A 16,737-nucleotide genomic window follows, 5' to 3' on the forward strand; every position below is an offset into this window, starting at 1 on the left:
CCAGTGGAGAACAGGTCGGCGTGCAGTGGAAATTTGAAGAAACCGACGTTCAGCTATTCGGTCTCAGTTTGAAACTGGACCGGACCGTTGAACCAACCGATAGAATAAAATCTTTTTTTCTTTTAATATACCCTTATCGAAATGACGCCGTTCCACTTAAGTTTAAGTGGAACGGTGTCATTTTAGTTAATTAGTATTATAACAGATAATGGAAACGACGTCGTTTGGTATTAAACCAAACGGCGTCGTTTTATTAAGGACGTAAGGAAAAAAAATGAGTCTGAAACGACGCCGTTCCACTTAACCCTCTCTCTCTCTCTCTCTCTCTCTCTCTCTCTCTCTCTCTCTCTCTCTCTCTCTCTCTCTCTCTCTCTCCTCTGTAACTCTCTCTCTCCTCTGCAACTCTCTCTCATTATTATCTCAATAGAACTGCTAGCGAACCGACGATGACCGAGAACCGTATCGGTTTCTTCGTCCCCATCGTACGGTTATGGTCAGTGTCTCTCCCATTTTTTTAGACGTCGGTCGGCGTTGGTTTTGCCCAAAAATCGCTCCGATAACGTCGATTTTCACCCCTACTAGCAAGCAGAGAGGGTAGTACTTATCTGTGAGTTAATCTAAATTACTTCAAGATTATAATGCGCAACCTCAAATATAGGAGCAATATAATCTTTGCGTTACAAAAACAATATACAACTTTTGTATTACCCACAAGATTCTTAAAGGCAAAATAATGGTTTAGCTCTTATTTGATAGTTGATCCCATCAACTTCTATAAAAGTTGCAGTGCATGTGTCCCACGCACACTTTCAATTTTATTCTAGACCTTTCAGAGGTTTCACAATAATGATGGTCTAAGACTACCTGATACTCATAATAATCTACATTCATTTCCAACTACTATTCATAGAGGAGATTAATGCGACAACTAAGTTACATATATAATCTCTAGGCTTTATTATGGGTTATTTCAAAGTTACTACCCTATGAGCATCTAATTGCACACACATATAAGAAATTTGCCACGTTAATCTAAGTTAAAAATAAAATTAATACGTCACAAGATCGAAAACTCGCTAAGCTTACTAATCATCTCTTGTGCCTCAATACCTAATTATTAATTTCTAACTTAATTTTTGCGCAAATTTATATCGTATAGGAGATTAATTCCAAATCAATCTCAACCATACTCCTACTAGAATAAGCAATCTACCGAGTTAGTCACATGCAAAAAATAATTTCTTCTCAGATCGAAGAAATTCATTTGGGCTAATTGTAAGTATGGCTATTCATACTCAGGCTACGTAATCCTTTATTTTGTCACATTCTAAGAATTTGAAGACTAATTCCTAAAATTAGCCTAGCAAATACTAGTGATAAAAATAAGCTCATAGTTTCACATGTAAATATAATACATGTACAAAAAATTTATCACATTTCGCCCAAACAATTATTATTCACAAATAATAATAACGTAGGCAATTTGCAGTATAAAAATAGAAGTCTTAACAAATGTGACAAGAATTATCTCATAATCTCATGGCATGCATATATTCAATAATAATAATCATGCAAACAATATTTCAAAAAACTATTTGTGCCATAACAATATACTCTGGCCTTGAGGTTGAGGTTATTGCATGAGGGGTCTTGGGCTCAAAACATCGCAAAAAGTTTTTAAAACATAAAAATTTTTTTAGTCTTGGACAGCGAGTGGGCTGCACCCTCTTGGGTGCCCAATTGCAAAGCAGGCCTTTGCTTGCTGGGCTCACGGCCCAAATCACTCAATGGCCTCTTTTTCTTTTTTTTTTTTAAAAATAAAAAAAATTAATAAAAAAGAGTTGGGCTTTCCTTTTATAACAAAACTAGAACAGATGATTTTTTAAAAAAAATGTTGCCAAAATCTATTTTAGCCCAAAAGAAATTGTTCACATCCCTTAAAAAAAAATAGTTTTTAGCCTAGATCTCAAAACTTTATTTGAGTTTGTTCTGAAGCCCATAAATGATTTTAAAACATAAGCCCATTTCTTTTTGTAGCCTCCAGCCCAAAACTTCATCACAAACCAAATGAACACCACTGTTCATCTTCCTCCTTCAGCCAACGGTTACAAAACAATGTAACGTAAAAAAAAAAACTTGAAACAACAGCTTGTAACCGGCACCTGTTGCAGTGGGTGGCCATTAACCAAGACTCCGAAGGTCCTAGCAGAGGCACCGAGCCTTGGCATCGCCGCCCCCACTCTCCACTGTGTGCGCGTTGCACTGCACGCATCAGAAGAGAGTGTCGCCGTCGAAGCGTGTGCCGCTTTGCTTGCAGTAGAGTGCACCGCTCTCCATGGTGCACACCATGGCAGTGCCGCTCCATGCAGCACAATGTGCAGCGATGCTTCTCCTTCAATGTTGCGGTCTATGGTGCCAGCAGTGTCTGCATGGCTACACAGCACAACTGAGCTAGTCGTACCTCCAGGTGAAGACGTCGTTGGCTGCCGTCCTCAACAACAGAAACTGCCACTAGGCCTGGTGCGCGATATTGGTTGCCGCAACACCCTAGGCAGGCGCAGTGCCGTGGGCTACTCTACAAACTTTAGGCGCATAGATCTATGGAAGGCAGAGACTGCCACGCCACCCATATTGTAACACCCTGTTCCCGGAGGTTTGGAGAGTTAGCTCCTAATACTCAAGAACATCTCCAATAATCAATAACAAATAAAAAAAAACTCCACAAAATACCTAACTTATTTGTTCAATCCAAAATCTGTGTCCCTCCACAGAAATACTAAACAAAAATCTCAAAAAAATAAATCACATCTCCACAAAGACTCAAATTATTCATAACTTGACGTACTAAAATAACCGCTAGAGATAAAACTACTAAATATGATCCTCCAAAATACTTGTACCCTTAGCACTCATTCATCTATGATCATCAGATTTTTTTCAATACTTCATACTCTTGTTTTCCAGCTAAACATAAAAATATCTGAAAAATATTATGAAGATAAGGGGTAACTTATCAATAACTCAGTAAGCATATAGCATATGCTAGTATGTAAACATGAGCATTTTTACAAAGTTCAAAATGCAAAAACAAATTATTTCAGTTTCAATATGCAAATCTCAAAAATACATATTATCAGAAAATCAGAACGATATTTCAAACATTTCATATTCAGAAACCAACTTTTCATATTCAAAGACTCCTTTGGCACAACATGACTGAACATCTTCATATTATCATATCATATCAGAGCATCATATCAAAACAGAGACCATGTTTAACCCCCGTGGTAGGATTGTGCATTCTGCGAAAAGTCAAGTAGAACATAAATCACCATATTATCAAAGCGATTACACTCAGAGCAAAGACAACTATTATATCCCGTAGTAGGGCCAAAGGTCACTGTTATATCTCGTGACAGGGCCAGAGGTCACTATTGTATCCCGTGACAGGGTCAGAGGTCACTATTGTATCTCGTGACAGGGCCATATATCAGAACAAAACAAAATCAGAATCACCATATCAAAATCAGAATCAGAGTTGTTACAAAATCATAAAGTCATCAAAAGGTTTTTTAGATGCCACATCATATCAAAACAGAGTACTAAAATTCATATCATTTCACATTTTCCAAAAACAGATTCAGAACATCTTCACATCACATGCAAATTTATCAAATTTTCATATTCGCTCAATTTTCTCAGTTCAATAACAGAATGTTAAAGATAAGCTCATGTCTACACTAGTCATACCAGAAATACCTTATTCTTATACAGAATTTCATGAGTAATGCAAAACAAATAATTGAGGTCGTTTCAAATTTCTTTTCATAACAAAACATGTATATTTTTCAAAATTGATCTCAGTTCATTTTATTTTATGCACAATCCAGTATAGAAATCTCGCTTACATGGACTTTTTAAATTCTTTGAATTTCCTCACAACAGTGCCAAACGAAAATCAATCGTCACCTATAAAGTAGTCACGTACTTCTGTAAATTTTCAACCAAACACGTAACCTACTTAAATATTTAATTAAAACATATTTTAACATCTAAGTTTGAGAATACTAAACTAACATATTTTTCTTAAAAATCTAAAATTCTCGAAACCCTAAAAAATAATCTTCTCTCCAAAATTATTGAAATCTATTAAAAATCTCTAGCTAACACCAAGTCTGAATTATTCTCCACCTTCAAATACCTAAATTATCCGGTTTTCATCACAATCACATCCTAAAAATATTAATCTTACGGTCAATACTTATTAGAAATGTATTTACGTAACATGTTATCTATGGGATTAAAATCGTAGACGTGCAATGAAGAGGCAAGGTGGACTTACTAGACCGTCATGCGACATGGTTTGTCGCTACGATTTTCAGCGAGGAACTGGCGGCTGCTTTCTGGAATTGCAGAACATGAAGAGTGAGAGAGAGAGAGAGAGAGAGAGAGAGAGAGAGTGAGAGAGTGAGTGAGAGTGAGAGTGAGTGTGAGTGTGTGTGTGTGTGTGTGTGATGAGGGAGAGAGAAAGAGTGAGAGAAGGAGAGTAACGTGCGAGGGACTCACCTTGAGGGCAACGACGAAAAGGCAACAAGGTAGCTGGGAGCAGCAGCAGTGTCGTCTTTTACGACTGAGGCAAACGGCTTGGGCGGTGGCTTAAGGGCAGTGGGTTGGTTGAGTCAAGATTGCTCTGTTTCGGGGAGCAAAAACAAAGGTCCTTCGATAGTGGTGAAGTAGCGTCTTCCATCGTGCAGGGGGAATTGTCGTGTGGGTTGTGGCGTGGAAGAGCTTGGCAGTGGAACTGCCCTTCGGTGGTGGTTGTGAGGTTGGGGCAGGGTGGTTCCATGCGGTGGACATATGCGGGATTGGGCTTTCGTGGAGTGGCTCTCGGTAGGTGGGTCTCTTGCCGTGCGATCTGAGTGCTCGTGGTAGAGTTCGACCCCTGCTGGCCGTGGGTGGTGCACTGCAGAAGTGCACGGTACGAGGCGAAGGACGGTGTAGTTGTGGACGGCAATGTGGAGAGGCAGTTATGCGTGGGTTGCTGCAGTAGAGTATGGGTCAACAGTGAGTGGACTGACTGCTTGAGGAGGTGCATATGCGGTTTCGGGCTGCTTCTATGGTGGAAATAGGCATGAAGTAGGAAGAAAATGACAGTTACGTGAAGGAGGTGATTCACTAAAAAAAAAAAATTAGGCTGCGGCAACTTCTTTTGGTAGAGAGAAAAACAAGTATTTATAGAGTTGATTGGAAAAAACCCTAGATGAGAACAAAAAGGAGGGTAACCGTGCATGAGAGACATGCATGGTATCAAACATGGAATGTGTCTGGCGTGGAAACTGGTTCCTGGCTTCATGTGCTTGGGTTTTGAGCGTAGATTGGGCTTTTTTTTAGTTTTGGGCTTTCGATTCAACTTCTAAAATTAACTAACTTGTCCCACCAATCTTCAACCCATAAAAGGATTTCACCTAATAAAAAAATATTTAATGATTCTAACCTAATTAGTAAGCCAAAAGAAAATATATTCGACATCCGTCACAAATAAAATTTCGGCTCGAAGGGGGTTTCAAAAAAAATGCTTGCTAATCTCAAGTGAGACTTTCATCCATATAAACCCAAAAAAAAATTAGAAAACAACTTGGTGTTGGACCTGGGTGTTACACATATGCACTGTTCCGCGCACAATAGTGCCTGCTGCACTGGCCACGTGTGCAACTCTGCTTTGTACAGAGCTTGTTGTGCTGGTCAGGTGGGCAATTCTGCACGCAGCAGCAGCCACACTGCATTGAGGTGCTCATTGCACCTCCAGGTATGTGACATTTTCAAGTACCTTTTTCAGTTAAAAGGTTCGGCTACGACACCAGCTGCCTCACGCAGCATTGCAGGCCACCTTGCGCTACTTCATATGACACTTTTGGAGCACTGTAGCTCCTTTGTCATGGCAATGTTGTTGTCTTGTGTGGCCTAACACCAATGTGCACCACCACTTCTCAGGTGGGGAAAAACAAAACTTTTCTTCATGCTTGAAAAAAGATTTTCATCATGCAAAAAAATATTTCAATAAACAAAATCACAATATGCACGTCAAATACAATCGGGAACAACCAATTTTGGCTCTAATAATGATGTTAGAAATACTAGATTAGAATACGTAGCGGAAACGATATTACCTCGTTGGTAAATCGTAGATCTAGTGCGGTTGTTCTACAGATTCTCCAACATCATTGCTCGTCCACAATCTTCACATCGATGGTGGAATGTACTACATGGTAATACTAGAGTAACACTCACACGTTCTATAATCTAGATTTCGGGACTAGAGAGAATCATTTGAGAGAGAGATTTTCTATTTGTGATGCAAGTTGTTATCCAAAGGGGGAGGGGCTATGTAAATAGCCCCTCTAAGTGTAACCTCCGGCTAGCCATCAAGGGCCAACCATCAAAGCACATGGAGTCGTTTAAGAGCCGCTTCATAACCTCCAAGAAAAGGTGAAGGAGTTCCCACTATAGGTGCCTCTTTTTTACAATTTCAATCAAATTAATTATATATTCACGACTTGAGACCATCAGAGATGGCTCAGAGCCAACACGGAAAAATGATCAACGTGGAAAGATGAGATAACATTCACTTTGACACATATTTGTCTAAAAGAAAATTCTATACACCATACTACCATCTCACTTTCATCCCACTAAGTATGATGTGGTACATTTATCACCATTAAATGATTATTTATTGCATATTTTTTTATCATCTAATGGTGACGAATGTGCCACATATTACTTAATATGATCAAAATAAGATGAGAGTGTAGTGTATAACATCACTTGGCTCTATTCCTAATTGGTCGCCCGTCGCCCAGGCAAAGGGCAGGTCTCTATGTACCGCACTCCATATCATGCCCAACATTTCTATAGAAGTTTTGTAAGCGGTAGCTTGCCGAGTAAAATAAATTGGCCACAATGGCCAGTGAACTAGCACCATGTGATTTAAAGAGAAGATAGTAGTGAATTAATTAATTAAGCACGTACAAGTTTGCAACTTTCAAGCTAGCCCAGACATCCAGCAATTATCAGATGATCAATTGCCTAACCAACAGTTAATTAATCTTATCACCCAAATAAAGATATATATAGCTTGTCCCTATCCTTTCTGAATTTGATTTGTAATTAACCTAGTCAGTCAGTCAGTCTCTTTAGTTTTGATTTGAACAATGACAACCTGGCCACTCCTATCCTCAACATGCATGATAAGTATTGAATCTTTTTTGAGACCTACTTGCCGGCCACCTGTTTTAAGGGGGACAGATTTCTTCAGGCTACAAGCTGCTCTTCAATTGGTATTTAAATTTTAACAGTTCTACCATAAGTATAGGCCTTTAATCAAATTAGGCTGGAATAGCTTAGATGGACATTGGCGCCCATGATACAGTCACTAGAATAATGATATATACAAGTCTAAAATATTCAAGTGTCACACAGGCCTTTTATTAAAAAAAAAAAAAAAAGGGTAGACCTCCATCATGAAAAAAGTATGAAAAATCTATTTTTTCTCATTTTTTCATTGTAAGATTTATTTTTTTTTACAAAAGATTTGTGCAAGGCTTGTGCATTTGGGAATTGTACTTAGCATTTCGCTAGTCACTAATAACGTGCCTCCGGAGTTCTGTAGTACTTCTGCATTGAACCAATAATTCCGTATAAATGTACAAATTAGGAAAGGATCGAAATACCAAGAAGCTAGCATTAAATCACTAATCAATCCAGATGTTACAACAATAACACAAGAACATGGGGGCAAAAGAAAAGAAGAAAATGCAAAAGAGGGACCAATTTAATTAAATGATGGCTTTCTAATTAAGACCATGCAGCTGAGACCATATATAGAAAAGGATTATTTGCCGAATCACGGTAGCCGTGAATTAACCTTATGAGATCACATACAGGAGTATTAGCTGAGTCAATTCCCATTCTCGCAAGGGGACCATTCACTTTGGCTGGAAAGGGGGTTAATCCTTGGGGTCTAATTCCCACTTGTCCAAACGATTCTTTGCCTTTTCAACCTGAAATGTTTGCATATTTCAGTACATATAAAATCACCCCCACTGTTTGCAAATTGAACAAATTGAATGATCAAAGAATGTTAGTTAGTTGAGATTAAGATGGCACAACAATAGTCCGCAGGGAACAAATAAATAAAATATTGGCACTAGTAGTGATCTTGTCATTAATGATATAGTCTTCTCCGAATTTTTCCCTGATGTGCGTGTCATCATGATCACTTCAACCCAAGTTTCTTCAAGTTATCATCATGATTGCCAAGACTCAAGAGATCAGAAAGATTTAATTATATAAATTAGTTTTGGTAAGATGCAGCCAATCATGAACAAAGTATTGAATTTACCTCTTTCTTCCAATCTGTCCGAAATGTGACCCACAATAAGATGAGAGTCTGTATGAAAGTGCCTCCTATCATCCCAGACCATATTCCCTACACCAAAATACGTTTTGAGCAATTTCTATTACATATTATTTAAGTTGAAAAACTCAAAAGGAAAAGAAATCCTTAATTCATGGTACTAATTAAGTCAGCATAAATAAGATCACAGTAGAAGATTTGGAAAATTTTACTGATAGTATATATCTCAAGCCAAAACAATGAATTAAGCCAATCATTTTCTTATGGATGTACAAATTGCAAGAATTATATAATTATATGGATTTAAAAACGAGTAAAAAACGTTAAAGATTACTATAAAAAAACTGTTTATAATTTGTAACCAATTATTTCTAGTAAAAATAATTATTTTTTTTTTAAAATGAATCTATTTTTATTATAAATAGTTGTTATAATTACAAATAATCCGTTAATAATATTTGGGTACCGGAGCTCCTAGATCGAATTTGAAGCCAAGAACTGCACCCAACGGGAGACCAATAATGTAGTAACATCCTACGTTCACGTACGCAACAAATGCTTGCCATCCACAACCGACAGCCACCCCTTAGAAAACAGACAAAACAAAATGCCATTTAATATTATATCATATTGTCCATTTTCTACAAAATTCTTTAACTAGCCCAGAACTAACACTAATAGATGGACCGTTAGGTTTATTTACTAGTTTCACTGATTGATGGTTATTAATTTACATATATCTTGATTAGTCTACTAGCAGTACTGACTTGACTGCTCCGAGGTTCTCCACTAAGGAACAGACAGATCAGAGAAGACACAGACTCATCACGCTAATTCACTGAAACGACAGGTTAATCTATACCAGTACGCTTTTTGCGTTGTTGGTTTACGTAGCATGCTAGCTAACAAAAGCTAGCGATCTCAAACTCTTATGATGAGATTGGGAAATTTATAAATAATAATAAAACAATTTATGATGAGATTTGAAATTTCAGTTCATATAATGGCCATGCCGGTTCTTAGATGTACTTACGGTTACAGTTTCATTTTTCTGTCATTTACTTAATTTTTATTATTATATATCTTTTTCTGGAGAAAAATAAACTAATTTTGTGGTGGTCGATAAAGTTATTAAATACATGTAGGCCCAGTACTCGACTAGTACAATATCATTATTTTCCCTTCCAAGATTTAAATATCCGATTAAATAAGCTGGAAAATAATGGACAGACGATATTATATAAAACATCCTCGTTTGTCGTCATATTGGTTTGTCTTTTGTGCACACATGCATGCATGCTTCTTAGGTCGCTAATTTTAAATAATTAAAATTAACAAATTAATAATATATGACAATCACAATAAGGGATAAACAGTATTTTCGTCCATTATTATTTTCCTGTTTTGCCCCTGCTTTTATAAGGAAATTCCGTCCGCCCATGCAGGAAGGCAAGACTAGCTAATATAATAATTGAGCAGAATTAATATTCCAAGTGAAGATCAAAAGTAATACGTACCGGACAGAACGGGTTGGATTCCGTTGAGTACGATGGAGACGGCAAGGTAGGGGGAGAGTTCTGCGACTGCATCAGCTACAGTAGTACCACTGGTGAAAATATAGCTTATCACGTGCCGAAACACGAGCACTATGGTGGCGCAGATCACAGCTACGACGGAAGAGCTTAGAGTTACTATCAACACAGAAAAAGCTGCTGATTTCGGATGTCCGGCCCCTAGCTCATTGCTCACCCTCACACTGTTTTTGCACAAGTACTTTCACCAATATAATTAGATCACAAGCTAAAATACGAGATCCTGGCTCATGGTCATTTATGAAGATGGAAAATGATAAACATGATACAATCATTTTACAATTCATTATGCAATTATACTTTAAATGGAGGGTGTGTTTATAAAATAACTTATAATACTAACATGTCTTTACATAACTATTATCATATTTTAAAACATGTTGGTGAAAAGTGTTTGTAAGGAGGTTTTCCTCACATTGGCCCGTAAAACAAGCCCAGCCAATCCCAACAACCCTCCTCTAAAAAAGAGTTAGTGGGCCTCTACAGAGTATTCGGCTTATGAGCAAAACTCACCCACAAAGCAACCCACATGTGGAGAAAGCGGACAGTAGAGGCAGATGAGACTCGCCGCCCTAACATGGACTTGACACCTCTCCGATGACACCCTATCCTCAAGAACCTACGCAAGCAAGTGGGTTGAAAATATGGAAAATCCTTGATCTCTTGACAGCAGGCATTGAGGAACTTAACAGAGAATGTCTGCAGGATAAAGTGACTCTGGGAGCTATATCGCATTAATGGCACCACTCCCCGAACTCTATGCCGCATTAATGACAAGAGTCGCGCCGCATTAAAAGATTCTGACTAAGCGAACAGTTGAAGTGACATAGACTCTCCGAATCCAAGTGTGAGTTGCCCTCACCTGAAAGCCTAGTATAAAAGTCAACTCCCAGATACGAAAAACTATCTCTGATTCCTCTAAACTCAAGCACAAATTATTAAGAAAATATACTAACTTTAGTATCAGATACTCTTCGGCCTCCACCAAGGCTCTTTTCGTATTTTTCTAAGTGTGCAGGTGAATTATACGTATATGATTAATCAACCAAGATAGGGATTGTGCACCAATTTATCAGGCCAGAACTTTAGAGGAAGTGTCAGACTCAACGAGATCAGAGACAAAAATGTTGGAAAAATGACGACAGAATCTCACTAAATTAACCCAAAAACTTAAGTTACTGTATATTGAGGTACGAAGCCAGTTGCGGCCGGTGCGAATAGCTTGCTTTTATTGACCAGTAATCCATATATATAATATATATAAATATATTATATATGTGTGTGTGCGACTAATTAATACTTACTACTTGAGCATTCATAACAAATATTGGATCATCTCGAGGTGACGTTTTTTATCAAATTTCAACTATAACAAATATGCGCACGAAATAATTAAAGAAACGAGAAAAAGTACATATGATTGAAAGAAGTGTTTTTGTTGATTAAATAAAATATTGACAAAAAAATAATTATAGATGAACAGTAACTTTTCTTATTTTGAAAGTTACTGTACAAATCTCAAAAGTTTTTTTCAAAAATAGTCGGCTGGATGGAGAGGATGTTTTTTTAGGCAATGAGCTCCTAGCTGGATATTGAGATGAGATGAATTGAGATTAAAATTAAAAAGTTAAATAAAATATTGTTAGAATATAATTTTTTAATATAATTTTTATTTTAAAATTTTAAAAAATTAAATTATTTATTTTATTTTATGTGAAAATTTAAAAAAATTATAATAATTAGATGAAATGAGTTGAGAGAAATTACGAAAACAAACAAAATCTAAATCACCTAACTATTCATCCTCATAATCGTTCTTTCTAGCAAAAGTAAAAAAAATAAAAGAGAAGTGTGTATTAATGCATGATCATGATCAGTTTCTTTCGTAGAAAGAGACATGCTGAGTGGAATAATAACAAGACATGTACAACTAACCTCGCAGCCGCATTGAAACCCACTGAGATCATGTAAACCCATCCAGATATCGCCATGCTGCAATATCCATCCAAATAATTAACCACGTACGTATTCTCGATCATCAACTATTCATTGCTAATTCAGAAACTGGCAGTTTTTATAATTCTATTCTCATTATTATAATTTTTTTAAATTATCATATAAAATATAATAAATAATTTAACTTTTTTAAATCTCAAAATAATAATAATATTTTAATAATATTTTATTCAACTTTTAATTTAATCGCAACTCATCCCATCAACTAATCTCAATATATTATCCAAACATCCCTAATTTGAGGCAAAATATATTATAAAAATCCTTGATGTTTACTGTACAAATAGTCCATAGATAAGTATAGGACCTCAAATAATTAATTAATTGATAGACTATGTATTATGTACTTTTATCATTTAAAGTCATGTGAGTTTATGAATTTACTTTAATAAGATCTCTCCATGTAACAATTCTCTATAAACATTGTTAAACTACCATAAACGTTGTTAAATAATACGTTAAATCTATTTTATAATAAAAATAATTTTATAATTCAATATACCACGTGATCAGACTATGAAAACTTATGAGTTTATTTTTGTAAAATATTTTTATTGATAAAACATTTCTCTTATATATATATATATATCACCTTGCAAAAATACTAGAGGTGCTGTAGAAATTAGCATTGAAGCCCCGTTTGAATAATAAAATAAAATGAGATATTGATTTTAGATGAAAATTTAAAGTTAAAAATATTGTTAAAATATTATTTTTTTAATATTATTATTGTTTAAGAATTTAAAAAAATTAAATTATTTATTATATTTTATATAAAAATTTAAAAAAATTGAAATGATGTAAAACCGTTTCTCGAAACGTGTCCTAGGATAAAAAAAAATCCGACGTGCGGATAAGGAGTACGTACAGCTCATGAAAAACAAAAAAGGAATGGTAGCAGAAGGAAGGGAACGGCAGAATAGGTAGAAAGTTCCAAGTTGACTGTTTGTTAACTTCTATTATTTTTCCCATTTTTCTTCTAACACGTTACTTTCAATGAAATTCGTAGTGATCTCAAATATTATTTTTCGATCAGAAAAAATCAAAGCGACAAAAAACGATTGGGGAGCCGACTTTAGGACCACTAAAATTGGAATGGTTTTGCTAAGGTCTAACGTCGTGTGTTCGTCTTCGTATGGTATCCACTCAACAGTAGATCCACCAAGCACACAAGCCAAGATATTGATCAAGAAGTTAGTAAATCATCATGTGTACAGCTCCCAAGCACACAATCATTGCGATCAAGATTGAAGCAAATTAGTAGTACTAGTAAGGGCTTAATTTCGATCCTTACCAGATGGAGAGAGCGTCCAACGCAATCTCAGCATTTTTTAGCAACCCAGCAATCAACACTAGTATCTGATAGTACCAAGTCTCCAGGCAAAGCATGACTGCTGATGCTGTAGACAATTTCAAGAATTCCCAGAGCCCAGAGAAAGCCTGCATGCTGAATCCAGACCATGTGTATTTGCACCTCTCACTCGTCAAGATGTACACGAACTGTGCCACCACTATGATCCACCATGAAAAGCTTAACATCAGTGATGCGCCCAACAATCCCCAACCCAGTTTGTAAATAACGAGCCAACTCAATAATAGGTGTACTAAAAGCGTGGCCGCAGAGATGTACGAGCTAGGAGCCACTATACTCTGGGATTGGAGGAACTTTTGGATGGGAAAATTGGCAGCGTAGGCAAATATTTGTGGGATGAGGCCATAGACAAACACTGCAGCTGCGGATGCTATGCTTGTTGATTCACCTAGCAAGAGCAACAGGGGCTTGCTGAAGATGTAGATAAACATAACTAGGACCCCAGTCGACATGAGGAGGATCGTTGATCGCTGGAGATATACACCTAGCATTTCGTACTTGTGAGCACCATAAGCCTGGCCGCACAGTGTCTCCACAGCGCTTCCCATTCCAAGCTGCGCAGAGAAACGTCATGATATATACATACACACACATATATCTTTTATCGAGAAACTTGGACGCTATAATTAATGTGGTAAACAAAATCTGGAACAAACCAGCTGATGGTGATTACCATGAGGCCGTAGGCGAATATTTGGATGCCATTGTTACCGAGAGAGGCCGCAGCAAGCTCAAGATTGCCGAGATGGCCGCAAAAGATTTGAGTGGACATTGAGGTCACGTTGTTGAGCAAGTAAACCACGACCGCAGGGGCTGCTAGTCGGAAGAGGGTGTTCAGTTCGAGCCATGTGGCGGATTGAAGGCGGCGGAAGTAGGGAAGGTGGGTGTTGGAGAGGACGTCTTCTAGTGCGGAACTCACTGGCTCTGGTGTTGCTTTTTTGGTTTGTAACATGGGTTGATGGATCTCATTGTCAGTGGACTGCATCCTTTCTTCTCCCTCTCAGTCTCTCTCACACACTTGACACAAAAAGCAGTAGGCAGTTTCTCTCTCTCTTTCTCACACTTAACACAAAATATTTGTATATGTAAAATAGTTTATAAAGGGTTGTACATGGAGGATAGCCATTGGAAAATGGATAGGGATATTCGTGCAGTTCGAGGAAGATTTGTTAGAGGGATAATCCTCAATCAGTTCAGCTAAATTTTTAAGTTTTGCTGTATACAAGTTTGGTACACCATATCTTTATATTTATAAAATATTAAAAATGGTTAAAATATTAATATTTTTAAAAATTGTAAAATCTGCGTTAGTGATTTATTGAGTGTGTCTAAATATAAGCTTGAAAATAATTTTGAATTCTATAATACTCTGTATATAATATTTATTGAATATTTAATTATTTAAGAGATTGTATTTCGATAATATAAATATTAGAAATCTTATTTCATGTGTTTATTTCTTTATCTTAAAATAAAAATAAAAAAACGTAAAGATATGTACTGCACTTCTATTCTACTGTACATAGTAAATGTGACATTTTATATTATTATTAGATCATCCCATGTTATTTAAAAATTTTAATAATTAAAAAATAATACTAATAACATAGAAGGTTAACTAAAGTTCATTATTATATTGCATTTTCTTTTTTAAAAAAATATTAAACAATGAAGACCGGAAGAGATGTCTTGGTCCTATGGCAATAAGCTCACGATTAGAGGACAAACTCAACCTACAGGCCCAAGACTAGAAGACTCATTGCCCAAGAGCCAATGGCACGGATTGTGTAATATGATAATGCTGATAAATTAGGGTGATTGTCTCGTCTATTTATTAAAAGATTATTCAAGATGAACCCTTACATTTTATAGTTATCTACGTCCTCAGTACCTCTATAAATAACACTTGAAAGTAATAGATTATTCATTCTTATCTACATACTTATATTGAGATTATGATCTCGTTTATTTTCATAAATGAGATGAGATGAGATGAAATGAGTTAAGATTAAAGTTAAAATGTTAAATAAAATATTATTAGAAGATATTTTTTAATTTTATTTTTATTTTAAGATTTGAAAAGGTTGAATTGTTTATTTTATTTTATTTTATATGAGAATTTAAAAAATTATAATGATGAGATAAGAGGTTTTCAAAATTTTTAAAATTTTAAATTTTAGTATTTAAAACAAACCAAGCCTATATCTCTTTAACTAGAGTATTTTCATTGGGTTCTCCATAAAATTTCCTATAATTTAGTTAAAAAGTACATTTCTTAAAAGTTTTTTCTAAATTTTACTCATCTTTAAAAAATTTTCTATATTTCATTCTCTATCTATTTCCTATTCTATTAAAATTTTTTTTTATTTTTTTTCTCTCACTTTCATTTACAAATTTAACTATTCAATATTAATTTAAATTGTTTTTAATATTTTTAAAATTATTTTTTTATATTTTGTAGTTATTTAAATTATTATTTAAAACTAAAATAAATATGAGTACGAGAGAGTTTAGATGATTGGAAGAGGAATTAATTTAATTAAAATAAATAAAATATTAATAAAAATAATATAAGGAATGGGATGTGGAAGGTTTTGAGAGTAATTTTCAAATTTTAAAAACAGGTTACGAAACCAATGGGAATGTTAGGTATCGAAACTTCTCTGAACACCCTGTATCGCCTTCACATTTATTGCAGGTTGTCCAAATAGTCAGGGGTATGAAATACGTCCTTTGCGAAGACTTTGACAGTGAGGAAAAAAAGAATATATTCTTATTAAGAAAGGCGAGTTAAAAGGCCGGCTGATGGAGGAGCTCGGGGTGTATGTCTTCATTAATCGATGAGTCAACTCAGGAGATGAATGACAGTCCAAGACTTAGGGGTGTATGTCTTCATTAATCGATGAGTCAACTCAAGAGATGAATGATAGTCCTGCGATTGCAAGGCTGCAAGCTGCAGCAGGCACATTATAGCCTCTCATTTTTTTTTTTTTTTTTCGTTTTCTGGTGTCGCTGTCGATATCTGGTACTTCCTAGGGATACATAAAGGTTACCCAAGCCGGCTCAATCGCCTAATGCCACCCACCCAAACCCCACCCAAGGCCTCTGGTCCTTGATGTTCCGTACTCGCTCTTGCAAACAACGCTTCGCCGGCATGCATTACTCGTCAAAAACAAACAAAGCACGTATTGTAAATGACACAAATTAACAAGGGAGGGAGGGAGAAAAAACAAGAAACAATGGAAAGGTGGTTTTCTGAGGTCAGCAGTACTACTGCCGGACTAGTATTCAGGAGTCAGGACCAGCGAGCGGGCTTGACTAATCGTGGGCAACGTCGTACG

At 36.0% G+C, this 16,737-nt stretch overlaps 1 protein-coding gene and 1 long non-coding RNA gene across 3 annotated transcripts; both read right to left on the reverse strand.

The window, feature by feature from the left end:
- Window positions 1-2,228: 2,228 nt before the first annotated feature.
- On the reverse strand, window positions 2,229-6,220 carry LOC121264191. The gene is made up of 3 exons (XR_005940471.1): window positions 6,136-6,220; window positions 2,855-2,856; window positions 2,229-2,241 (listed from the first exon to the last, which is right to left on the reverse strand). It is a non-coding gene; the product is annotated as an uncharacterized LOC121264191 (long non-coding RNA).
- A 1,498-nt stretch (window positions 6,221-7,718) lies between these two features.
- Window positions 7,719-14,495, reverse strand: LOC121264192 (protein DETOXIFICATION 40-like). 2 transcript variants are annotated; one of them, XM_041167265.1, is made up of 7 exons: window positions 14,070-14,490; window positions 13,319-13,950; window positions 11,944-12,000; window positions 9,934-10,172; window positions 8,883-9,001; window positions 8,402-8,488; window positions 7,719-8,060 (listed from the first exon to the last, which is right to left on the reverse strand). In XM_041167265.1, the coding sequence occupies exons 1-7, from the start codon at window positions 14,379-14,381 to the stop codon at window positions 8,007-8,009; spliced, it is 1,500 nt and encodes a 499-aa protein (XP_041023199.1). In that variant the 5' UTR covers window positions 14,382-14,490; the 3' UTR covers window positions 7,719-8,006. The 2 variants fall into 2 exon arrangements, with proteins under 2 accessions (XP_041023199.1, XP_041023200.1); XM_041167266.1 differs by lacking the exon at window positions 8,883-9,001 and having other exon boundaries at window positions 14,070-14,495.
- Between the last annotated feature and the right edge of the window lie 2,242 nt (window positions 14,496-16,737).

Source organism: Juglans microcarpa x Juglans regia, chromosome 5D (genome assembly GCF_004785595.1).
Source record: "Juglans microcarpa x Juglans regia isolate MS1-56 chromosome 5D, Jm3101_v1.0, whole genome shotgun sequence".
Taxonomy (NCBI): Eukaryota; Viridiplantae; Streptophyta; class Magnoliopsida; order Fagales; family Juglandaceae; genus Juglans; species Juglans microcarpa x Juglans regia.